This window comes from Crinia signifera, chromosome 9 (genome assembly GCF_055691185.1).
Source record: "Crinia signifera chromosome 9, ASM5569118v1, whole genome shotgun sequence".
In the NCBI taxonomy this organism is placed as follows: domain Eukaryota; kingdom Metazoa; phylum Chordata; class Amphibia; order Anura; family Myobatrachidae; genus Crinia; species Crinia signifera.
The window spans coordinates 40289692-40316002 of NC_139225.1; the positions used below are offsets into that span (position 1 = coordinate 40289692).

Consider the following 26311-nt stretch of genomic DNA (forward strand, 5'->3'; position numbering starts at 1 on the left):
CCAGTGGCGTAAGTTCATACCAGGTGCCCGGAAGCGACATAGATGATAGTCGCGCCCCCCCCCCCCCCCCAGCAGGGATGTTGACGGGTAAAGTGACAGCCGAGACGCAGATGGGGAGAGACAGCAGGGATGTGGATGGGTAGAGTGACAGCAGGGATGCAAATGGGGAGAGTGAAAGCACGGGTGGGGAAACTGACAACAGGGACATGGACAGGGAGAGTGATAACAGGGGTGCAGGCGGGGGAAGAGTGACAACAGGGAAAGTGACAGGAGGGACATGGACAGAAAGAGTGACAGCAGGGATGCAAGCCTGGAGAGTTACAGCGGGTACAATGACGGCACGTAAATGATAGTCTACAATACTATTACATTACATGGAGATGAAAAACAAACAAATAGATATTCTAGACTGCAATGTTTATTAAAGAACTATATACACAACAAACCTTAAGAAAATGTACAGCAACTAAGGATCCAGAAATTGGTCCCTTGTACAGAAGGGGACTGCGGCCTTACACAAGATAAGTTGGAACCAGTTGTATTACAATTTATTACAGCAGGAACAACTGCTACAGGCGAGAAACGTCTTTCCCCGATGTACCTTCGGTCTTAATAAATGCTCTATTGGTAAAAGATCTTGTGTCTTATTTCTTTGTCCCCATCCACCAAGATGACAAAGTGCTCAGCGTCTTGTGCTCTGTGACGGAGGAGGAAGTCCCTGTGACTGAGCGCTTGCTGGTTCCTGTGCATCTTTGTATTGCGTTACCCAAGACTTGGGCTCCTTTTGTTGAATCTACAAATAAACATAGGATAGTTCTCCAAAGTAGCAATTTGAGAGCAACTTTTTAATTTAATGATCTATGAAAATGCCAGTGGGAGCATTACAGGTCATTATGATTAATACAAATGTTTGCGTAGCAATTTTTACAACAATTTTGACAAATTAACTTGGCACTTAATAGGTTAAGCAATGGTTAGCTGTTGCATATTGCACATACGCTATATAGCTACCCCATGTACAGTGTTTGTTATGAACACAGTCTTTTCTTTCCCTAATCATATTATGGAGCAATGAAATAACTTTGGCCCTTATTCTGGTTGGTGCGGTAATATCCGCGTGCGTTCGTGCTGCCGATGTTTTGTGTCTGCGCATGTGCAGAGGCGTCTCTGCGCATGTGCGAGCGGGACGCACGGCCACATTCCGCATGAAATGTGTACACTACGAACAGGGGGTGGAGAGGGGTGTGAAGGGCTGTTTGGGCTCATTACCGTATGTTTACACCCCGCGTTTCATGGGCGTTCCCATGCAAACGCTGGGCGTACGTATGGTAATGCGGCCGTGATGCACGTGTAGGGGCGGACATATGACATTGCCGGATGTCAGCTGCCCGCCCAGGTCCCTGCTTTTGCACGGAGAAATGCCCGTGTGGTCTGAGGTTGCGGGAGCTGCCTGGTCACTCGGTCCTGCATTCGATGGTCTGCGACCATCGAATGATGGGGGAGGTTCCCTGAGATGGAGGAGGTGTATTCGTGAGAAATACACGTGCGGTCCGTTCGGACAGCTTCTTACCGCGTTCGGACGGAGTTGGCGATCCGTATGGAAGGCGGGGTTTAGGACGCACGGTCCTGGCCGCATATTCGGATCCGGCCGCACCGATCAGAATAAGGGCCTTTGTTACTGAATGCGTAAGAAGTTGCATTTGCTCATTATAGCGGTAAGAGAAGCACTGTCAGAAACGTGCTCATCGGTTCAGAGTAATGGAGATGGACAATTACACCCCCCCCCCCGCAGCCCCCCTGAAGCGGAAGGCGGACAGGATTGCGTCCGCCTCGCCGCCCGGATACTGAGACGGGCGTGCGTGGGGGACGCACGCGCGTCTCAGTCAGATGGAGCGCCGTGTTGCTGGCGGATCGCCAGCAACAATAAGACCCGCTCCATCTGTAGATGTGACTAGGCCCAAGACTAAAGGCCCGTATACACTAATCTGAGGTATCGCATGCAGCCTAGCATGTGATACCTTGGCAACTGCCCACCAAGGTGCCACTGCGCAACCGCACACAATACACTGTATGTGATACTTTAGCTTACGATCTATCCTATGTGACCCAGGATCCAACAAATTTTCAAATCCGATGCACACAGGACCGCGTATCCGATCGGAATTAGAGGTTAGGCACATACAATTTGGGCACTTCTCACCCAATATTTCAGCCCAATCTGTAGGAATCAGGTGAAAAGTGCCCGAATTGTATGTGTATGGGCAGCTTAAGACCCATAAAGCTTGGCCTTGCCAGACTGAGATCTGTGCTACTGTGCACCAGGAGGAAGCTGCGGTGTGCCAAGTGTATGATAATGCTACCTAGTTATATGCCCCATTGGGGTTAGGCCATACCCCGTACAAGCAAAAAGTAGCCATCCTTACCTTAGAGACAAATTCCAGGATTTTCATTTTGGAGGTTTCTTTAAATGCTCTTGGCCCCCAGCGGAATTCATACTCGGTGGGATCTGTATGGGGGATCTTGTTATATTCCAGGTACCTGAAATAACAGAAAGCAATCTTGTGTAAGGTCTCCTGTAAATGATGTACTTTGCCATAGTTAGTAAGTAAATCAGGACGTACAGGGCAGAAAGGATGCGTCTGATAGAAGGAACTGGAGCAGTGTGATTTGGCTTTAGTCTATATGTATGTACAATCACACAGGTCAGCACCCTTACTGGGGCATCTGTCAGATGCACAGGCAAATTACCAAATTATTAGAACTCAGAGGGCAATTCAATTGTTTAAGAGTGCTTAACTCTGAGTGTCAACGTTGCTGTGAGATGTGCTAAATATACGCTGCTTGTTAACATACATGCCTGGTTTCTACCTAATAAGAATGGCCTTTCGGAGTTGTGCTGTCTTTGCGTCTCACCTTGTGTGGTATCCAAGTACCCACAGTCTTTACCATTAGGGGACTATACAATTAGTCCTGATAAGCCAGCACAAGATGCAGCTTATTGGGGATTTTGTTTCACTTGATGATGCTTTACCACAGTAATTGGATACCATCCATGTGTCCTATCCCCTATCTACACCCCTTCTCTATATAGATAGCTTTGAAAATAAGAAAAAATTGCCCTGTGTGTATACCGTCCCACATACCTTCTCCCACATGGCTTAGTATGCCAGAACTGAACTTACACTATAACCTCTCCCGCATGGTTTAGCATGCCGCAACTACCACCTACAGTATAACCTCTCCCAGATCTCTCCCGCATGGCTTAGCATGCCGCAACTACCACCTACAGTATAACCTCTCCCAGATCTTTCCCGCATGGCTTAGCATGCCGCAACTACCACCTACAGTATAACCTCTCCCAGATCTCTCCCGCATGGCTTAGCATGCCGCAACTACCACCTACAGTATAACCTCTCCCAGATCTCTCCCGCATGGCTTAGCATGCCGCAACTACCACCTACAGTATAACCTCTCCCAGATCTCTCCCACATGGCTTGGCATCTCAGAATCACCACCTACAGTGTGTGCAGAAGGGGGAACTGATGGGAAACAAGGGCTGGTACACAGCAATAGTTGCCAACAGGTCATCTTTGGATGATGTCTGTCTGCGGAAGCAGGTGTGAATTACAGAACCAGCGAATGACTAAAACATGAGCTGTTGGTGATACTTGACGATGGGAGTGGAATACCCCTGGTCTAGTTAGGAGATCGCTCAGTCCCATCTCTGGGAAAGTTGTACAGAGGAGGAGCACCTTCAACATACTACAACGTGCATTATATACAGCAACTAACAATGCTTTATAGGAACATGAAATTTTAAGTGATTAATACTAAAAAGTGTTTAATGCATATCTCCCATTGGCAGTATATTAAGAGATCCTGCTTTGTGCACTGACCCCCTGTGTTCAGTAAAGTGAATAACAAAGCAAGCTATATATAAATTAGAATACAGATAAAGATCTAAATCCTTTATCAATGTGGCATTTATGTTCTAGTGTTCATTCTAGCACCCGCTATCTTTGAAAACCCACGCAGTTCCTCTTCCATGCTTGTCTGTATTTCAGCACTGATATTCAAACCAGACCTGTGCTAGAAACACCACAGCAGACAGCGACACCCCAGGTGGGGAAGAGGAACTGCATGGGTTTTCAAAGCTAGCGGGTGCTAGAATGAACACTATGTTACTTATAATACCTTAAGCAATATAGGACATGGTGAAGTGTAATGAAGGATGTTCTTTCCTCCTCATCAAGGATGTTACTACAGTTAAAACAGGCAAATGCAATTACTCTTTACCCCCCCCCCTATTACAGTTAAGCCGTTGTACACAGACTTTTTGAATACTGCATGTCTCCAGCAATAATACAGCTTTCCAGTGTGGCCAACATTTATCATAATACTAAATTAGCATCCACCAGGTAACCATGTTCCCTCTCAGCGCCAGGGTCTGGTTCAAGAACTGCAAGATGCTTGGTGGCATGGTGTTTGTAGAGACAGTACTCCCCAAAGCCTACTCTTACCACCCCAGCAGCCAATGCAGACCTTCCCAATAACATTTTACAAAACTTACTTTTGCTTTACAAACTCATCGGTCACAAGTTTCCGCACGTCTCCGAAGTCATCGTGCCTCTCTCTTATTATAAGAAAACAAAAAACAACCAAAAAGCAAAATGAGAAAAAAGAAGGTAAAATTCTCAAGCATGTAAATTTAATTACCAGTGTCAGACAGTCCTTCAGAACATACCCTGGATCAATACGCAGACGCCGCAATGACTCCCAAATAGCAGCTGCCAAAGGAAAGGAAAAAAAAAAAAAAAGTTTCAAAATCTTATCTACAAAAAGAGTACAAATGAAGTAGTTCTAGGAAGAGTAGCAATATCCACAATTATAGGAAAAGATGCTCTGTGGTGTGGTGCTGGCGGTAAGGGCACTCTCCCCCAGGTTGCTCTGTAGTGCAGGCAGCAAGGACACTCTCCCCCCAGGCTGCTCTGGGGGATAAGAGCGTGGTTGCAGGAGAGAAAACAGAGAGTTGTAGTAAACGGAGTACAGTCAAAGGAGGGAAAGGTTACAAGTGGAGTACCCCAGGGATCTGTACTTGGACCGGTGCTTTTTAATATCTTTATTGGTGATATTGCAAATGGAATTGAGGGTAAAATGTGCCTTTTACAGATGACACAAAGGTATGCAACAGGGTAGACACACCAGGAGGGGTAAAACAAATGATTGATGATCTAGGTAGATTAGAGAAATGGTCAAGAGAATGACAACTACAGTTTAATGCCAAAAAATGCAAAATCATGCACTTGGGTCTCAGAAATCCAAAGACTCAATATAGTATAAATGGCACTATAATGGAAACTACTGAGGAAGAGAGGGATCTAGGTGTCACTATTTTAGGGGACTTAAAAGCAGGTAGGCAATGTAACAAAGCAATGAAGAAGGCAAGTCAGATGCTTGGTTGCATAGGGAGAGGTATCAGCAGTAGAAAGAAAGAAGTAATAATGCCACTGTATAGGTCATTGGTACGACCTCACCTAGAGTATTGTGTTCAGTTCTGGAGGCCATATCTCCAGAAGGATATAAATACATTAGAGACTGTACAAAGAAAAACAACTAAAATGGTGCATGGCCTACATCACAAAACGTACCAGGAAAGACTAAAAGATCTTAATATGTATACTTTAGAGCAAAGAAGGGAAAGGGAGGACATGATAGAAACTTTCAAATATATCAAGGGTTTTAACAAGGTACAGGTGGGAGACATTCTTCACAGGAAGAGGAGCAACAGAACACGAGGACATGCACTGAAACTAGAGGGAGGAAGATTCAGGGGAAATGCGAGGAAGATTTTTTTCACAGAAAGAGTAGTAGATAATTGGAATAGCCTCCCATCAGAGGTGGTAGAGGCAAATACAGTAGTACAATTTAAACGGATTCAGTATTGAATCCCGGCGGTCGGGATCCCGGCGTTCAGAAACCCGACACCGGAATCCCGACAGCCGAAATGCCGACAAGGGGGGGGGGGGGGGGGGCGTGGATCGCCCCCCCTTTCGGGCTCGCTACGCTCGGCACACTCATTTATTCTCCCTCCAGGGGTGTCGTGGACACCCACGGAGGGAGAATGTGTCGGCATTTCGGCAGTCAGGATTCCGGCTTTGGGATTCTGAACGCCGGGATCCCGACCGCCGGGATTGTAACTGCATCCCATTTAAACATGCTTGGGATAAGCATATTGATATCCTTACAAAAAAAAAATAAGGATCAAATATGGTTTCAGGTAACATGTTTAAAAAAAGGGGCAGACTAGATGGGCCAAGTGGTTCTTATCTGCCGTCAATTTCTATGTTTCTCTGTGGTGTAGGCAGCAAGGACACTCTCCCCCAGGCTGCTCTGTAGTGTGGTGTAGGTAGTAAGGGCACTCTCCCCCAGACTGCTATGAACATACCAGCATACAGTAGTCAAAATAATTCACTTTGTTTCACCCCTTGATAAAAATGGTAGCAAATTGCCATTATGTAAGCTTTTCTTAAAAACAAACTCATTAATGCCCAGTAGAGGACGCTCTTACATCTCTCCAGTACCTGGTCTTCTCATTAGCATGTAAAATGAAGCCTTTTCTATAAACCCCTCATAGTATGCCTCTAACCATATTATGCAATAAAACCATATCACAAAGCCTGATGATCGCATCCCCGACGGCCGCTGTAGACTTCATGTACAATGAGATAGGGGAGGAATTTGGCCATAAAATGACTTTAGCAGGTATCTCCACTTACCCTCTTTGGCCGTGTTGCCTTTCATGAAGATGAGGCTCAGAATGACTGTAAGCAATCCCTGCTTAGCGGTGTTGTCATCCCTGGAATAGACAGGGAGTAGGGGTCACTATATACGGGGAAATGTAATAGGGCCCGGGATTAGGAAACATCGGGCAATCAATAAGGGTTTTTTTTTTGTTGTTTTTTTTAAAATGACAATATTTTACAAGGCAAAACCATATCCAAGATCATCGGGCATCCCGCACCTCCTGCAATGTCATTACAGGCACTATTACATTGCCTGATAGTTTCTGAGGGGTAGATGTATGAAGCGAGCAGAAGTGGTAAAGTGCCTGGTACTTTATCACCGGGTAATCAGCTCCTAACTGTCCCTTTTTAAACCCAGCCTGTAACTTAAAAGTCTTATTTATTTAGCACCTTCTAGAAGATAAAAGATAGTATCTGATTGGTTGCTATGGGCAACATCCCATCTTCAATGGAACGCCCATCTTAGTAAATTTTGCCCACTATGTAAGTAACTATTGTAGCCCCTACTATATACCATTTAGTATTAAAGCAGGTATCCCAAATGACAGAGACCCCAATCCACCAAACCCACAATCTCAGACAGGGTCTTACACTCTAATGCCGTCTCCCTGCACACGGTCCAGTCTATTTATAAGAACATAAACATGGTTCTTGGCATCAATTTCCTCCAGCTGAAAACCAAACACCTACAAGAAAAACAATGTGGTTTAGAAACACCCCTGTAGGAATAATGGTTATGCTCTGGAGTGTAGCATTAGCTGCAGCTGTTGTCCTAGAGTAGTGGTAGCCAACCCTAGCCCTCGAGAGCTACCAACAGTGCACATTTTCCAGACAACCTAGCTGCTGCACAGCTGCAATCATTAATCACTGACACATTTTAAAAGATACACAGGTGGAGCTAATTAGCTCACTTGCGACTGATTCTGTGAGGAGACCTGCAAAACATGCACTGTTGGTAGCTCTCGAGGACTAGGGTTGGCTACCCCAGTCCTAGAGTCTAATCACAGACCAAACCTCTTCCCATTATGGCAGCAGGTACTGTGCCCACAGCTAGCGCTAAATGATTTAATTCCTCTTTTATTCAGAATGCCGGACATTATGAGGATATAAGGGTGTCAATCCCAGGGATTGCCACCTTGGATTTCATAGAGAACGCCCAACTGGTGCAATGTGGAAGAGCCCGGCGCAGACAGACCAAGAACTAAGTAGAATAATGTATGTTGTCCGATTCAACAATCAAAAGGATTATAATTCTCCTGCATAGAGTAAAAGCCTTTATAGTGAGGAAGTGGTGTGCGCGTTCATGAAATGTACAGACCTAGAGGTAGATGCAAGAAGGATTTCATACATCATTATCAGTGCCTGCATGTGATGTGATACCGCATCTCTCCCATGTATGAATGCGGTATGTGGGGGAATGTATGGACTGTTAGTAGCAGTAACAGGTCCAAAACCTGTCGCTGCAGGTGGCATGCCCATACACCACAGTCGGGACAGCTCTGTTCCTGGCTGTGGAGGCTCTGGGCTAAAAGTTAAATCCTGCACATGCCCAGTGATCCAGCGGGGGAAGAAAGACACAGCATTAGCAGTAGTCCAGGGAACTTTTATTTATTTTACCCAAAAAAACTTATACACCATGTCGATTACAGATATGACACAGACAGAGATGACCATTACAGATATACCACACACCGTGATACTATATATATACACACACACACACACACACACACACACACACCAGGGGTGTCCTACTCAATGCCAAGGAGGTTTTATGCTCGTTGCCAAGGGGTAGCAGTCTGACAGCTGGGCAGACAGTTGTGGGCTGCCCGGTTGTCTTTAGAGCTTGAAATCTCCCATCGGGCCACAAGCTCCTATTGGCCAGCGGCCTGGCGCGAGATTTCAAAGAAAATATTGAGTGGACTCGCTCTGAAGATAGCCAGGCAGCCCACCACTTCTGCCAGCTGTCACACTTTTTTTCCTGTTACTTTGTTATATAGGGAGTTGCGCCTTGCTGTGCATTTTGCTAAGTAGGGGGGGTCCTGTTCCACCTTGGTAATCCTTTTCTTGCATAAACACAAGAACTGCAGCCCGACGATATTACTACCGGTTTTTTACATTTTGGATTTCAGCAAGAAAACACAATTACAGCACTTACTATAGATTAAGATTGTAAAAAAAACAAAAAGACTTCTGACTGCTAGTGTGTCTGTGCGCTTAGTGTAGCATCAGTCGTACAGGCCTGGTGAGTGCATGGTGTCCTTCGGCACCACCTTACCTCAGTGAGTTCTTTCTGGGCACGGAGAAATATTTCGGAATACACATCCTTGTACTCCTTAACCACATTCCTCCCAATATCTGCAAAATATAAAAAATTGTTATAAACTGACCCCCTAAGATAACTATAACCCTGAACCAAGGGTTACATAGAAACACACCTGCCCGTTTAATTGGCAACTTCTTTTGGTCCCTGATCAGCAGGTATTGGACCACCTCACCCACCTACAAGACAAAAGGACATTTTCCTAAAGTTGGCAAAGTAATTTAACAAGCAAAAAAGAGATTTAGGACAAAGGTTCTCATTCAGCCTGAGATGTAGTTATGTGATCATTTGCAAAACTACAACTCTCCTGGGCAGCAAGGGCAAGACAGGCCCAAAAGCCGGGTCCCTCCCAGCGATGCGACTGCAGGTTTCCCAGGGCCTTCAGTGTAACCTGGTAAGGACCCAGAGACTGCGGCCATTCATTAATATTAAAAGTTACTGGCCAAAGTGTAGAATAAGAGCCGTTTCTATTGAAATAGTGGGCAAGCAGGGCAGGCATTAACCTATGTAAGGCCGTAACTGGATAGCCACACTACTTGTCCAGCTGAGTGGAACATTTATGTCTACAGTCCCAAATCAGACTCTCCAGCGCATAGGGTGTGAGAATCAGAAAGGGAGAGATTTGGGGAAAGTTTCCCCATTTATTTAAAAGCAGCCATCATTTACATGGCAAAATCAACCTGGGTTTGCAGTGTACACGGTTTCTGCTTTATTACGAAAAAATAGAAATAAAAATAAATAAAAAACCACCCTATTATATTTGGCCCCCAGTGTCCCATGTCATGTATGCATTCCTCAATCTGAACAAAGCATTTCCACTAAACGACCACAAGTCAATGACTTGCAGTGATTAGGATGGATTCAGTTTGCGTCAGAATCCAGTGGCATCCCGCTGCACAGAACCCCATCAATGGCATCCCTCTGCACAGAATCCCATCAGTGGCGGTGTTATAGGGTGTGCATACAAGGTTCAAATGACTACCTTTCTATTCAATTTGTTTAGAAAAGCAAAAATCAAATGAATATCGAACCGAAATCGAAAAGTTTCCAGTCGCATTCGATCTGCACTATATAGTATGTGTACATAGCGCTGTGCTATTCAATCTGGATCAAATAGAAAATGAATCACACCATGTGTGCACCCCTTAAGTATACATACCCTCTCCCCCCCCCCCAACCTGTAGCCTAACCATAAATACCCCCCAACCCTCCCTGTTAGTGCCTAACTCTAATGTGCACTTTTTAGCATCTAACCCAACCCGCAGCCTAACCCCCCCCTATGGGCACCCCAGCTCTTTCCCACCCCAATGATTTGCAACAAACTGCTATATTAGATTTCATTTTAATATATAGACTTTTGATATAGTGACCAATAATTGTTTCCTACAGTTGTGCTCCCCATCACTTCCACAAGTAAAATGCATACTTTATTTCAACACTGGGCACCTCTTACTCTCTGTGAGATCACCAGAACACCATTATCTACCCAAAATATACATCCAATTATCAGCTGCATTGGAGAAAACAATAAAATGGCCTCTCCCTCTGGAATACTGCCTCCTGGGCTGTGTAGGCCAAGGATAACCTCTCCTGCTGCACATCTGGTACTCTGGTCATGTTGGCCGTCAGATCTGACATGCTTACCGCGGCCAAGAGGATCTACGAAACTGGGGGGGAAGACCAGTACTTTATACAGGGGCTCCCTAACATACTGGAAATTAAAAACGATGTGTATTGGATGGGAAAAACTTTTACATAAAGAGGTACAGTCAGATAAGGGGGGATTCAATAGTTTGAGAGAATTAGCTCCCATCTAAAGATGCTGGGGACTATTTACACTCGCCCCCTCATGAGGTGTGAGCAGCAAGCTATGGTAAGTAAGGTATTGGGGCTGGACGTGACGCACCTTAACTTAACATACCTATATTGATACATACTGCAGAATGGTAATGTAGGTGTTTAGGTGCCACATTATGAAGCTCACTGCTTTAATTGACCGAAGAATTATTAGTTATTACCTGTTACCTGTGCACAATATGGTTGTGTCTGTACACCTCGCCATTTTGTTACGTTAGGGTAAGTTTGTGCTTTGTGTAAATGTATGTTAAAAAAAAAAAAAGAAGAAGAATAAAACTACACAGGTGCCGTAACCCAACCTGCTAACCGGCCACTGCAAGCGGACATGAGATGCACAATCAGCAAGTTACCTATGTACAGAAAATCACATCCTACAAACACTACAGTAATCGGCTATGCAAATCCATTCAGGAGTCATCCAATCATCAGTGAGAACAGATGCAAATCTAGATGGGGCTGAAAAAAGGCGGAGCTGACATAATGTAACACACTACATACTCTCAGTACATTAAACAGCAGCTGTACCTTATGGCTGATTTGTTCTGGGGAATGTTTGGCCAAATGTTTCTGCACCTGTGATGGAGTCTGGGTTTGAGTGAGATTAAAGTCATCCTCCATATCCACATCTTGCCCCTACACACACAAACCAAAGAAATTAAATGAAGTTCATCATGACTACACCTATAAAGACTATTTAAAAAAATATAAATATTTATATACTGTATATAGGACTATTAGGTTTGATTAACAAAAGAAAGAAATAGAGAAAAAAAAAAAAAAGAGTTTGGTGGTTGGCATTAGAAGTAATTTCATGCTATATGTGGTGTACAAATGAATTAAGGGTCTAATTCAGACCGGCTCGCAAGTGTGCATATAATCAGAACCTAGCAAGCAGGTTAACACCGCCCTGGTGAAACTGAAACCCCCCCCCCCCCAATCCCTCGCTGCATGGTGAGCCCTTGCTACACTGTTCACAGCAGAAAAGAAAGCCAGGGCTTACATTTTGGTTGTGACTAACTCCCCTTCGCCGTAAGGACCTGGGGAGGAGAGGAGTAGCAAAGTCAGAACAAGGGACCCAAATGGCCGCTCGCCACGCTTGGGGAACAGTGGCTCGCTCTGCTTTGCTCAAAACCTGGTTAATAAAGGCAACCAGTGGTGGCGTGGATAGTGAAGGAGCAAGCCCTCCAGACAGTATTTTAAAAGGTAATCTCTTACACTGATTAGCGTTACAAAGCAATGTGACGCTCGTTGTCACATGGTACAACGATGTCAGAGTCCTTTAGGTGAAGGGGAACTAGCCGCTACCCTTACTTTCTGCTGCATGTTTTCCAAATTGGAGGTGGACGCTGATGTCATGTGACATCATCCGCCCGCCCCAAGCAGGTAAGGGAACACCTGCATTCTCTGGGGTCCGACCAGCGTTTCTCTGGGTGTGGCCACCGTTTTTGTGGGCACGTTGATGAAACGCTAGGTGCCCACCCTGGAGTGCCCCCTGTCTGTCATTCAGGCAGCAAGGGCCCCGGTGAATGAAAGTTTTCCAACTTCCGATCTGCTGGGTCAGTGAGGGACGCAGTTGACATGGGCAGCGTAGAGGATCTCACTAGCTTAGCCACAAGTGTGTCTACCTTAGGAGTTTCCCAGTGGACCCTATCTTCCTGAGGGAGGGGTAAAAGGATGCAAAACATCTAGGCAGGGTAAACTTAAACTTCCTGTTTGGTACGTACCTCCAAAGCCACCGAGAGGATTTTTCCCCACGTTGTCGGACTTAATGCTACAGTCCGCTTAGGGTGATTTTTGATCGGGCCTGAGGATTTAGGCAGTTCAGCAAGGTCCTCTAAATTAAGGGCCTCTTTTACCGCTGTGACTAAGGCGCCACATCAATGTGTTATGGGGCATCCTCTTTGCCTGAGGCGTCCTCCTCCTCCTCATCATCATCATCATCTACAGGTTCCCCTTGTTCCTAATCCTAGTCAGAGGCATGCTGACATAGGGCTGAGATGAAGAACTTTCCCTGACCGTTGCCCTGCGCTTATCCTTGCTACCCTGTAAAGTTTTTTGTAGGGCATGAACAGAGGCAGATAATGAGCTCTCCCACGGTGGCTCTAATGCCAGGGCGGGCCAATCCAGCCAGGATAGCATCGAAGGCTGCTGGGACGGTGCAGCTGCAGCATCATCTAAGCCAGTGGTTCCCAACCCTGGTCCTCAAGTACCCCCAACAGTGCATGTTTTCCAGGTCACCCGGCAGGTGCACTCATTATTCAGGCACATTTGAAAAGATCCACAGGTGGAGCTAATTATAGCACTTGTGATTCTGTGTGGAGACCTGCAAAACATGCACTGTTGGGGGTACTTGAGGACCAATGTTGGAAACCACTGATCTAAGCAATGTGGCCCAAGCAGGCTCATGAGAGGAGACTGAAGCTGTGGGTGGCGTTTGCGCATTGTAGTAGCTTGCGCATAAGCGGTCCTGGTCATAGTCCTGGGGGGATTGGCCAGCATCACAGGCTGTGCAAGACAGCAAAGCTGGGGCCCCTGTCTTACTGGATTTACCCCTGGAATACCCAGGCTCTGTATACAATGAAAACAGTGAAATAGACAGGAAGCTTCTAGGTACAGTACAGATAGCACAGTAAAGTGCTGACAGGCAGTTATAGCATTAATGCAGTACACAATACACAGCAAACATACAATGCAAAGTAGCACTAAGCTCCTTAAGCAGCTATGGCTGACTGGAGTACAACTCTGTAACCTGTATCCATTGAGGAGAGGTACAGGGAGGACTGGCCCCGGCTTTCTGGCAGTGAAGGAGTGGACTTCCGGGTGGCTTAGAGCCCTCCATGTCCCTGCTACATGTGCTGAGGGCAGGAAGGATCAGTGGCGGGAATCAGTGTGTGGTGTACCGCCTACTGTCCCTGGGGGAGTAGGTGTGAGGAGAGCCCACTCCCCCTGCTAACAAATGGCCACCAGGGAAGTGACCATATGCAGCGCCGTTAAAATGGCAGGGATCCTGTGCTTATCGCAGCCCCTCTGTAAGGTGCATGTTGGCTCATGCCAGCACCCAAAATAACTGAATTACCTGGCCTGGAGGTGGGGTAAAGGAGGGGAGAAGCCTGGTCTGCCTGGGAGACAGGAGAAGTTTAACCTTTTGGGTGCTGGAATCCTCTCTCCCCCACTCCACTACCCAGCGATAAGCCTGTGGCCCTTGACGTGTCCAAAAGAATAAATGAGCTATATGTGGGTCCAAACTGGGTATCTGAGATTGGCAATTATCACCACCATCCAGCAATAGTGCACATCTGTACAAATATTTTTAACACACCAGAAAAAATAAACAAACAAACAAATCCCCCAAACAATGTGCAGCACAACACATCCTGGTAATTCCACTATTTGGATTATGACAATAGAGATGTACTGCCACATGTACCACGAAGAACAATCCTCTAGGCTCATGGAGAATTAACAGATCAGCAGTGGATTTATTTGCGGTGTGGTATAAACAGCCAAGGAAGGGTCTTGCCAAAGGCTGCTCTGAGCACACCAACTATACAAAACAGTTGCATGATATTTGCACACTAATATACAATATTAAAGTTCTGACCACAGAACATTTAAACCCAAAACATTTAGAAAACACTTTATGGTACCTGAAGCGGACGAGCGTCCCGATGAGCACTGGTTCGGCCTCTTCTCTTCTGCTGTGACATTGCTACTGGGCCTGATATATCCTGACCATTAACGCTTTGAGCAACACACAGGCATATACATAGAAGGAAAAAATAGCACAGAACACCATGTATTAAAGAAATATGTTTTATAAAACCTATTTTACTTTAGTAATTTTTACCATTCTAAAAGTCAGGGTTTCACAATATTTTCAGAAACATATGGGGGACATATAGAGTGAATGGGGGCAGAGTGGGGGACCATTCTGATGTGATTAATGATTCAAAGAATGTCAGGCTGAATGGTCGGCCCCCACACATTTACACTTCACCAAATCTGGCCCTCCTCGCAAAAAGTTTTGACACCCCTGCTTTAAGTTATAAAACACAGGATCGCGACTGTCAGTATACAGAATCCCAACTTTTTCACTGTGCGAAAGTCGCAATCCTGACCAACAGTGGCTATTCTCCCTTGTGGGGTCCATGACCATCAAACCCACAGCGTGGCAAGCGCAGCAAGCCCTCAAGGGGCTTTTCTGGCTTCCCCCCGATAGGAACACTGGCAGCCAGGATCCCGATGTCGGTATACTGACCGTAATGCTCCCGATCACCAAACCCAACTTCAGCTTAGTGCTCCCACCACCCCACATTCCAATACTGACTTCACCGAACCTCAGAATTTTTTGTTGCACCACCAATGTAAGGTATAGTAAATAGATCGACATCTATGGTATTAAAATGTCCCGAGGGCTAGCACAACACGCACACCATTTTCCAAAAGTAAACAATTATAGCAACAGAAAGCACAGAGACACATGTAAGAGATCAGTCACAGTGGGGAGAGCATGCAACAAATACATAAACCATGAGCATTACCGCTTTCTCTCATGATCCCTCAGGAAGGCCTTGATGTAACGGAGGTGCAGATTTTGAATTGCTCAATGCAAATCTAATGCTGTGTACACACGTTCGATAAGCCTTCCTATTCAATCCTGATGCAATCAGATCGCATCAGGATCGAATCGCATGGCAAGCCACCCAACATGCATGCGATTTGGATGATATAGTGCAGCCCTGTCTATCTGGGTTTCGATTTGTGCCGCTATAGGAGCACTCAACGGGATCGCAAGGTAAAAAACCTGTGCGATCTGCATGCAAGCTGTATGCGATCTGCTTGCAATTTTGACTATATAGTCAAAATATTATGCTGATTGTACCCGTGTGTACACACAATTACACTAGTGCGATTTTGGCCCTTTTCATCCGGTTCGGACTCATCAGGCTGAGAAATCGGGTGAAAAGTGTCAAAATAGCATGTGTTTAACCTCCGACTCCTAGTTCCAAGTCCGTGCGACTGCGCAGTGGAACGGAGATCGCAAGGGCTGCCATAAAGAATTATCAGATCTGTCAGCCTTGGCCGGGATCGTAATACGATGATACATCATTATACGCAAAAGGACAGCATATTGTGTACCATATGTGATCCTGCCGCTCGGGAAGCTGCTGGGGCGTTCAAGTGAAATCACATACAACTCCAAGCCTCCGAGAAGTTGGACAAGTGTATGGGGGCCTAGTACTTGTTGGTAAGATCTGGATGCACACCGAATCACCTCAGAAGCAGAACCAACATGGATACAGGAGAGGGAATGCACACACCACAGGATGCGTAATCAGAGGGTTTGGGAACACCCACCAGTATAGGGGAACAATGCAACAAACAAGTTATACTTTTTGTGTTTATAATATTAGTTAAGTGTGCGGGAATATAGATATATATATAAAAAAAACAGGAATTTGTAAATTGAATATGCAGACTTGTTGCTGAAGTAACTATACACATGTGCTGGGCTTCACTGGCCCATTAAAGGTGGGATACATTATCCCACCGGTCCAGACTGCAGGGAGCGGCGCCGGCGACATTACCTAGCAGCCTGCTCCCGGCTACACGAGCGAGTACATCACACTGGCGGTTTATAGGTGCCGCCTATAGCATAGCAGCTGCTGTCCTACCGGAGGTGTTCCCGGCGCTTCCCCATCAGCCCTGCTACGTCACTCACCGGTCCGGGACGACTCCGACGTCACTCAATAGGCAATGAGCGCGGCGCTACTTCCCCCTCTGGTCGGACTACGTCACTGCCATCACGTGGGGAACACGGCGTGACACGGCCGGTGACTAGGGAGTACGGCTTTCTGATTGGCTGGCTGTTATTTGGCGCCCAAATTTGCTTATGAATATGTGGTGTGAGTGTCTGTCCACTGTCCAGGTCCAGGGTAGCTAATCTATGCACTGCAGCAGGGATGGCCATCGTTGCCGTTGCCATTGCCATCGATGGCAATTCTGCAACTGGCCATCGATAGTGCTAAACTATGCAATGGATGACCATCGATATTTTTACATATTGATGGACATCCATTGTGTAAGCTGCAATCAATTAAAACACGGGGGCAGGGCTTCGCGGGTGGCGGAGCTGCGCTCCGTGTCCCAACACACTGAAAAAAAACCCCATCGTTTTGCTGTTCCATCGATGGAGGGAAACCATCTGGTTCTCCCCATCGATGGCAAAAGTATTCAACATCGGCCATGAACCATAGACAGTCGATGGCCATCCCTACTGCAGCTGAGATCAGGGGATGCAGTTAAGATCCCGGCGGTCGGGATCCCGGCATTCAGAATCCCGACCGCCGAAATCCCGACACATTCTCCCTCCGTGGGTGTCCATGACACCCATGGAGGGAGAATAAATGAGTGTGCCGAGTGTAGCGAGGCACCGGGCCCGATGCGTGGCGAGCGCAGCGAGCCCGCAAGGGGGGGGGGGGGCGATCCCCGTCCCCCCCTTGTTGGGATTTCGGCGGTGGGGATTCCAGCGGCGGGATTCTGAACGCCGGGATTCAGTACTGAATCCGAGCTCAGGGAGTTATGGCTCACGTGAGGTCTGAGACTATGCCTTGCTCAAAATCTGCCTGCACCCCTGTGCCTCCCGAAATCCTGGGACATCTCACAGACTCCCGGGAGAGAACTCTTTTCTACTGCAGCTGCAGCAAGATCATCTGCGTTGCATACTATACATGCACTAGATCCCTGCGATGAAGCTGCCAATGCGTGCACGGTCAAAAAGTGGGGGGACACGAACTGCATCACCCGAATCCCATGGTTACCTACCTGACCCTCTCCTTCAGGGAGAAAATGCTCTGTTCCTGGACATCCCTGGTAATGTAGTATTGCCATCACCTGAGATGAAAAACCTTTCCTATAAATTACCTAGCTCCCCACAGGTGTTGGCAATCCTACATTACCAGGGAAGTCCAGGAACAGAGCATTTTATCCCTGAAGGAGAGGGTCAGGTAGGCAACCATGCCCAATCCTGATAGCGAGAATCGAGTGCTGAGCTCCATCACCAGCACGCTCCAGGAGGTGAAGTCTCGGGACAACACCTACCCAGAAGTGTTGCTAGGCAATGTTGAGCACAGTGGGACCACAGCCATAGAGGCTGCGACGCACGCAGATCCTGGTGGGGGACCAGACTGGCGGTTACCAGGAACCACATCAACTGCGATTCTGCATCCATACATTAAAGGCCCATACACACTAGTAGACTTTCATTTCAAAAGACTTTGCCAAAATCTTTGATAGATATATCTTTCACCAAAGTAGTGCGTACACACTAGACTATTTTCCTCAAAGAGCGAGAGATTTTCAGGAGGTGAAAGACTTTGCTGAAAATCTTTCATATACAAGGCTATTTACATAATGGGCTGGGTTTGAATTCCAAGGGTGGGAGCAGGGTCCATTTTAATCAGTGCATTCCTGTTCTTGGTGCCTGATTCAGAACTGATTGCTGGCAAAATCCCGCCCGTGTGCACAGCAAACATTTTATTTGTAGCCGTGCACGTAGGGAGAAAATTATTCACACCATCATGTCCATTACACATTATACCACATACTAGAACGCCCATTACACAATATGCCACACACCATTGGGTGATCGGCAGTGGGTGATAGTGATGGATAGCGGGTGACAGCAGTGTAAGGGTGGTGGATGAGGGTGACGAGCAGTGGGTGATAGTGACAGATAGTGGGTGACAGCAGCATGAGGGTGATGGGCAGTGGGTGATAGCGATGGATAGTGGGTGATAGCGATGGATAGTGGGTGACGGCAGCATAAGGGCGACATCGGTGTGAGGGTGACGAGCAGTGAGTGATAGTAATGGATAGTGGGTGACAGCAGCATGAGGGTGGTTGATGAGGGTGACGGGCAGTGGGTGACAGCAGCGTGAGGGTGATGGGCAGTGGGTGATGGTGACGGATTGTGGGTGACGGCAGCGTAAGGGTGGCCGGTGATGGTGACGGATAGTGTACTGGCTGGGGGGGCACATGCCATCCTGCCACCCGACACAGTCCGCTACTGGAACTTGGGCCCCTAGGATTATGGGGCCCTAGGGCAACTGCCCATCAAGCCCTTGCATTAAGATGTCCCTGAATATATACATTGCTGGCCTGTGCCAGCAATGTATATATTACTTGCTAATACGTAATCATTGGTGCCCTGTGTCACCAATAATATATACATTGCTGGTCTGTGCCAGCAATGTATATATTACTGGCTTATTAATAACATTGGTGCCCAGTGGTGCCAGTAATATATACATTGCTGGCATGTGCCATCAATGTATATATTAATGGATTATTAATAACATTGGTGCCCAGTGGTGCCAGTAATATATACATTGCTGACCTGTGCCAGCAATGTATATATTACTGCATTATAAACATTATTGGTGGCCAGTGGTGCCATCAATATACACATTGCTGGCATGTGCCATCAATGTATATATTAATGGATTATTAATAACATTGGTGCCCAGTGGTGCCAGTAATATATACATTGCTGACCTGTGCCAGCAATGTATATATTACTGGCTTATTAATAACATTGGTGCCCAGTGGTGCCAGTAATATATACATTGCTGACCTGTGCCAGCAATGTATATATTACTGGCTTATTAATAACATTGGTGCCAGTAATATATACATTGCTGACCTGTGTCAGCAATGTATATATTACTGCATTATAAATATCATTGGTGGCCAGTGGTGGCAGAAATATATACATTGCTGGCATCACTGCCTTTAACATTGGTGGTCAGCGGAGGAGCAGGGAGGATGCGGCCAGTGGGCTGTGGGCGGGGCGTTCGGCTGGGGGGGCGGGGCGCTCCGACGTGCTGCTGTGTACTGTAGCCGGGAGGAGGGGGAGAGGAGGCTGCGCTGCGTGCATATCTGCAGCCTGTGACCAGACAGCGTGGGAGCGAGGAGGGGTGAGTATAAGCAGGGGGAGGGAGCGGGCGGTCAGCTGGGCTGAAAGTCTGTGATCTTTCAGCCCGGCTGCCGTACACATTTAGCGATGATGGCTAAAAAAACAGCCATCATCGCTAGATGTGCTGGTAAAACCAGCAGACTTCCCACCTCGCTAGCAATGATGCGGGAGCGCGCATCATCGCTAGTCGGGGATCTCTGGCCCATACACACTAGGCGATTTTCAGCTGAAAATCGTCAAGTGTGTATGGGCCTTAATAGTTAAAAACAATGTGATTGACAACCATCAATAGTTTTAGCTATTGATGGTTATCCATTATTTTTGCCTGGCCCACAGGCACTTTATTGCACCTTTTTGCCCAGATTTCACATTCCATTAAATATGTGTATTCTGGGGGGAAAAAAAGCGAATTTGAAAAGTGCGATAAGGTGCGATTTTGAAAAGTAACTAAAACTTGCATCTTATTAAATGTCACCCTATTTGTTTAAGCTTGACATCGATGGTGGGAAACCATCTGGTTCTCCCCCATCAAAGGCAAAACTATTCTACTTCGCCAAAAACCATCAATGATTTAGAATCTGCTGCCAGAGGAGGGGGAAAGATTAGTAGGGGGTCTTGGCACATTCTCTTTAACTCCCCCGGCAGCTCCCTGGAGTCCTTTTTTCATGCGATAAATCGTATGTGTAAATGGCACATCAAGTGCCAAATCGCATGTAGCCTTCCTGGGAAGTTGAAGAGAAATTAGGTCCAACTTGTCCCTCAAAGTCAGACCTGTGTATGGGCATCTTTAGTTTCTACAGCTATGTGCTCTATAAAATATATTTCTCTATCATCCATCCTGGAGACACAGCTCAACCATGGGATGTAGTAGGGTCCGAACGGAGCCAAGCACCTCACTGCATCCCAGAAACTTCCGTTTCATTTTAGGTGCCTACCGGAGTGGGTGCTTATGCTGTGGGGCTGCGTTCAGCAGCCTTTTTAGAGAGAGTTAAGGCGCATACACACTATTCAGCTGAAAATCGTTCATTTTGGCCATTTTGAGCGATTTTCAGCTTAAAATCGCCCAGTGTGTATGGGCCACCGATGACAGACTAGCGATGATGCGCGCTCCCGCATCATCGCTGTCAAAGTCTCCCATCTGCTGGTTTTACCAGCATGCCAGAGATGATGGCTGGTTTATTCAGCCATTATCTCTGTGTGTGCACGGGCCGCCGGGCTGAAAGATTAGCCACTTTCAGCCCGGCAGACCAGCCCACTGCCTCCCCTTCTCCCTCCCCCTGCAGTGTTGCTACCTCCCCCTGCTCCATATACTCACGCCGCACGGAGCAAGGAGGAAAAAGCAGCCACCGTCCATCCGCCCCCCCATCCACCACAAGAAGCAGGGAGGAAAAGACGCCCCCTATCCACCGCACCTCCTGCTCACCCCCTGCTCCGTAGGATAGAGCAGAAGCCGCCTGCCGTCCGCCGATCACAGCAGCTCCAGGGTCGGGGTTTGCACGGCAGCCTCCGCTCCCCTTCTCCCTCCCCCTGCTTTATATTTTAAAGGTTCAGTTAAAGGCATTCACCGCCTGCAGCAGCTCCAGCTCCCCCGCAGCAAACACAAACTGCCCACCAATGTCTATTCATATTAATATTAGCCAGTAATATATACATTGCTGGCACATGCCAGCAATGTATATATTACTGGTACCATTGGGCACCAATGTATATAGATTAGCCATTAATATGCACATTGCTGGCACAAGCCAGCAATGTATATATTACTGGTACCACTGGGCACCAATGTATATAGATTAGCCATTAATATATACATTGCTGGCACAAGGTTGAAGAGAGCCCTGTGCTGAGTAAGGAGTAAGCAGCAAGTGGGAAAGAGTGTGGTGTGTGAGGAGGGGCAACGCAGGCTAAGTAGAGAGGAGCGGAGCTGAGAAACAGACCCCAGAAGTAGAGGCGGGTACAGCACAGGGGTGTGGTATAGGGATCCCGACAGTCATTATCCCGACTGGCCGGACCCAGACAGCATGGTGAGCGCAACTAAGCCCCTTGTGGGCTCGCTGTGGGCACGGTGGCTCGATGCGCTCGCCACCTATTTTATTCTCCCTCTATGGGGGTTGTGGACCCCCACGAGGGAAAATAGCGGGTGGCCGTCGGGAACCCGGCTGTCGGTGTTTTGACAGTCGGGATCCCAATGTCGGGTGAATGCCTGTCGGGATTCCGACTGTCGGGACCCCGTCCGGCACTCCAGCACAGTGACCGGCAGCCGGGAGGAGAGAGAGCAGCCTCTAGCAGAGGGTAGAGCGCACCGGCAACTCCCGGCGGTGATCGACAGCGGGGACAGGAGCAGCAAGCGTGAGCCGCCGAGAGAGGGAGAGCCCAGCGGTGAGTGACAGCCGGTGAAAGAGGGGGGAGAGACGCTGGAAGAGACAGTGCACTGACATAATGCTGTGTCTCCAGAGAGCAGTCCAGCGATCCCCAGCATCGGGAACCTCACAGAGCACCCCACAGAGAGGATGGTCCAGCAGTGTTGATAGGCAGCAGATGAGTCATGAGCGACAGGAGCTCGCAACTGATGGAGACCTGCAGGTATAGTTGCACTGACTCACACTATGCGCCCCACATCTGTCTGCACCCACTGTACTGTCAAGCCTCCAGCTGGAGTTGGATTGTTCTAGCATACCCTGTGCCAATGGGTCCATTTAGCTACTGTTGGCCTTATGGATGTATTTTCCTTATGCTCAGGCTATACATTCTGTAGGGACCTCATGGGCTGCAAGACGCAGCATTTCTGCTTCTCCACTTGGGTGTGCGGTTTCCTGATCAGCTGTCTTGCTGGGGTTTACATGTATATGGCAGTTTTCAGTGCTATTTTCTTACAACCTCTTTTTAAGCGAATATGGTATAAGTCCCCGACATTTGGGATTTTAACGGCTATTTCTCAGACATTGGAATCCTGACAGGGGGCCGAGCGCATTGAAGACCCTTGTGGACTCGCTGTGCTCACCACGCAGAGGGCTTGGGGTTCCATGACACCCCTAGAGGGAGAATAGAATAGGTTGCGAGCGTCTATTCTCCCTCTAATGGGTATCATGGACCCCAAGAGGGACAATTATCCTTGTAAATCAGGATTCCAACAGTCGGAATTCTGATTGACCGGCGTAATCCAGAGTCTGGAGTTGATACTGGGTTTTATTGGAGATGGAGAAGCTGGAATTCAGTTTCTACTATTTCATTACAGGAACCTTTTACTGTTCCCTTTCACCTGTGATTGTTTGTTTCCTGGTGAAGTCAATTCCCTGGTTACTGTGGGTTACTTCAAATGTGCCATCTAACAACAGTGACATTACTCAGGCCTATCAATTTGTGGGAAAGGGGGAAAGGGAAAAAATATCTGCACAGGCTAGTGGTACAGCACAGGTTTTGGCCCCAATTGAGACAATACAGATCTGAATCTCAGTGGGGGTGCAGCCAAAGACAATAAACAATACGAGCAAAGAAGGATAGAGAAGATCTTTTTTGTTGGTGCACAGAGGTAAGTTGAAAAATTATATATGTATGTATGTCATAAAATTTCAATATTTTATTGGATATCAATTAAAAACTGTCAAGTATATGAACTATATTTATTTTGTACATAAATAAACAAACAATTATCTTTAAAAAGAGTCAACGGTGTCCTTGTGTCTTATTGGTTTAGTCTTTTTGGAGTATTTTTCAAATAATTTCTTAGCAGCACGTTTGCTTTTTCAGGGAATTTATAAGACGGTCATTTTACATCTCTTGATAGCAGGAAATAATGAGTTTTATTTCTTAATCATATACAGTACCCATAGGACGTTACAGTTAATTGCTAATTTGTGCGTAAATATCTGTGATTTATATCACTGGTTGCTTTAATCTCAGGATGGTGTTACACAATATATCTGCAGTTTGCTGCCATATATATATATATGGCACCGCTACAGTAGAGTCCCGGCGCCCTTAGAAGGGCGTCCCGGGCACTTCCGCCTGGCGGCGCTGGCTCCCCTGACGTTACTTTCGCCTGGCCGGGTTGCAGTGTTCTGCCGGGGGGGTGCCGAATAAGGGGACACGCAGGATGTGTCACCCAGCGGTTGCCTAGCAACCAGGCAACGCCTGGCCGCATGCGCTCGGCCAGCTGACTGTGATTCTATTCACAGTGGGCCAGGCGCACGGCGGGGGCTGATTGGCTGGGCTATCCCTCTTAAGGGATCTGGCCCAGCTCACCCCAGCCCGCTGGTGATATTGCTTGGAGCAGAGTGTTTTAATGCTCTCTCCTGTCCAGTCCTGCCCTGTCTTGGTCTGTCCTGGTCCTGTCAGAGTCTTGTCCTGCTGCAGTCTGGGTCCAGTCTTCGTCCAGTTGCTGTCCTGGTCCAGTCACAGTCCTGTCTTGGTCCAGTCACTATCCTGTCCTGGTCCCGTCCTGATCCGGTCCAGTCCTGGTCGTGCCTTAATCCGGTCCTGTCCTGGTCCCATCTTGATCCGGTCCTGGTCCAGTCTTGTTCCTGTTCTGTCCTGGTCAGCGTGATTGTCGTCCAGTCTTGCCAAGTTGCTCCTGCCATGCGCTATTCCATCTGGTGCTGCCGGAGTGCGCAGTCTGGTCACGTAAGTGCTCCAGTGGAGCCTGGTTTGTAACCTTCTTAATTTAGTGAGCAAGCTGCTCTGTATTCTTGGTTCAAGTTTTTGTCATAGTCCTGCTCTCCGTGATTCGGAGAGGCCCACGGCTGTGGGTTCACGTCTGTTTTGGGGTACCGTCAGTGTATTTGTTTGGTGGCACCCCGTTATTGGTTTGTCTGGTGCCTGTGACTTGGTCACACTCCCCGTTCTTAGCCTGGTGCCGTTAGCCAGGGTGTCCTGTCTAGTTGCAATATAGATGTACCAGCGCAGGCTGTAAAAAAAACTAGGTAGAACGGTATCTTTTACAATATATTTATTAATAATAAGGATAAAAATATACTGCTCCTGAGGAAGCTGGGAGAATAATCCCAGGGAAACGCGTTCATCTACTTGGACATTCACTCTAACCATCACTACAAGGCTACCTATGGACCATGGACAACAACAATCGATTTGTCCATTATAATCTCCAAACAATACTACATCCGGAAAAAATCATCCGAGGCAGCTAAAGACTTATCCCAGTCATCCAGGTTTACCATCACCCTGTCAGAGGAATCCTAATTCAATCTATGGACTGTGTTGGGACTTATTGGCCACCTGAGAATCTGCTGCTATATTGGGAGACCATTGCATTGATGTCCAATTGGTAATATGCCTATATAATATATATCTACAGTATGTAAGTGATGTCCACAAATTGAGTTAATGAATGTCCATTCATTTTTAACTTGTGTCTTTATTTATATGGAATTCCATGAATTTAAAATACAGCTATTTTTATCTTTATTATTAATAAATATATTATAAAAGATACCGTTCTACTTAGTTTTTTTTCACAGCCTGCGCTGGTACATCTATATTGCTTCTGTTCCCACATCTTTGGGGCCTGACAACCCCAGTACAAGCAGCAGATAGTAGCGCACCTATCTAACTTGTTGTCTTTTTGTCCTGTCCAGTTAGCGCCTGTTAGTTAGATCCTCCTTTTGGTCCTATCTCTGGCAGTCCCCGTAGAATTGTAACATCTTAAAACCTGGTTACATCGGGATCGGAGCGTGCTTAACTCGCTCTTTCGAACGCGGCGACTACAGGAGAAGCCTAGCATTCTGCAGTCTGCGGTCACCTGACCGAGAAGGCCAATAGAGTTAGAGTATGGTGCGCCGTGGCCATCCTAAACAGCGGTCCCGGCTGAGGGCTCAGCCCACCACCATCATACGCACGTACCCGTCACGTTACTCCAATGGTGGGTTCACACCCAGAACCGTTACAGCAAGTTCATGTTGCATACATCCGGATACACAATACAATATATAAAAAAAGGTTGTAACGGTAACCGCTCTCTTTTGGCTTAAGTCCTCAGAACACAAAATTCAGAACTGGAATTTTGAATGATTTATTCCGAGAAATACTTCAGAGCTTTAGGGGGGTATTCAATGTCAGGGGCACGGCTGTCGCGCTAGCCCTGTCCCGTTCTCGGTTAGCTCGCCTGGAGCTCGGCAGTCAGGATTCAATGTCCCGGCCGCCGAGCGGCGAGAAGGGGGCGTGGCCGCAAGTTGCGGTCGGGAAGTGACGAGCTGCAGCCGGCAGCTCGTCACTTCCCGGCTGTTCTCGGCAGAACGAGCCCGACAGCTAGAGATGTCGGGCTCATTCTGCCAGGAAACCCTGTTCAATGCTGTCGGGGAAGACAGCATTGAATAGGGCCCCGCAGCCATCTCCCCC

The 26311-nt window shown here is 47.2% G+C and overlaps 1 protein-coding gene across 3 annotated transcripts; it reads right to left on the minus strand.

Moving 5' to 3' along the window:
• Positions 1-400: 400 nt before the first annotated feature.
• LOC146035476 (non-structural maintenance of chromosomes element 3 homolog) lies at positions 401-16857 on the minus strand. Of its 3 annotated transcripts, none has more exons than XM_083158957.1 (11): positions 16706-16857; positions 14631-14724; positions 11509-11616; positions 9242-9305; positions 9082-9161; positions 7395-7489; positions 6777-6856; positions 4745-4787; positions 4571-4633; positions 2424-2538; positions 401-793 (listed from the first exon to the last, which is right to left on the minus strand). In XM_083158957.1, exons 2-11 carry the CDS (start codon positions 14688-14690, stop codon positions 683-685), a joined length of 819 nt encoding a protein of 272 aa, XP_083015083.1. In that variant the 5' UTR covers positions 14691-14724; positions 16706-16857; the 3' UTR covers positions 401-682. The 3 variants fall into 3 exon arrangements, with proteins under 3 accessions (XP_083015083.1, XP_083015082.1, XP_083015084.1); XM_083158956.1 differs by having other exon boundaries at positions 16659-16772; XM_083158958.1 differs by having other exon boundaries at positions 16572-16711.
• Between the last annotated feature and the right edge of the window lie 9454 nt (positions 16858-26311).

Excerpts from the sequence above, each read along its gene's own strand:
- LOC146035476 (XM_083158956.1), bottom strand. The coding sequence starts at position 16,684 with ATGGGGAAGCGCCGGGAACACCTCCG. Across the intron at positions 9,306-11,508 it reads CAGAACAAATCAGCCATAAG|GTGGGTGAGGTGGTCCAATA; the intron begins GTACAGCTGCTG and ends TTTGTCTTGTAG. Across the intron at positions 794-2,423 it reads TCCTGGAATTTGTCTCTAAG|ATTCAACAAAAGGAGCCCAA; the intron begins GTAAGGATGGCT and ends GTTTATTTGTAG.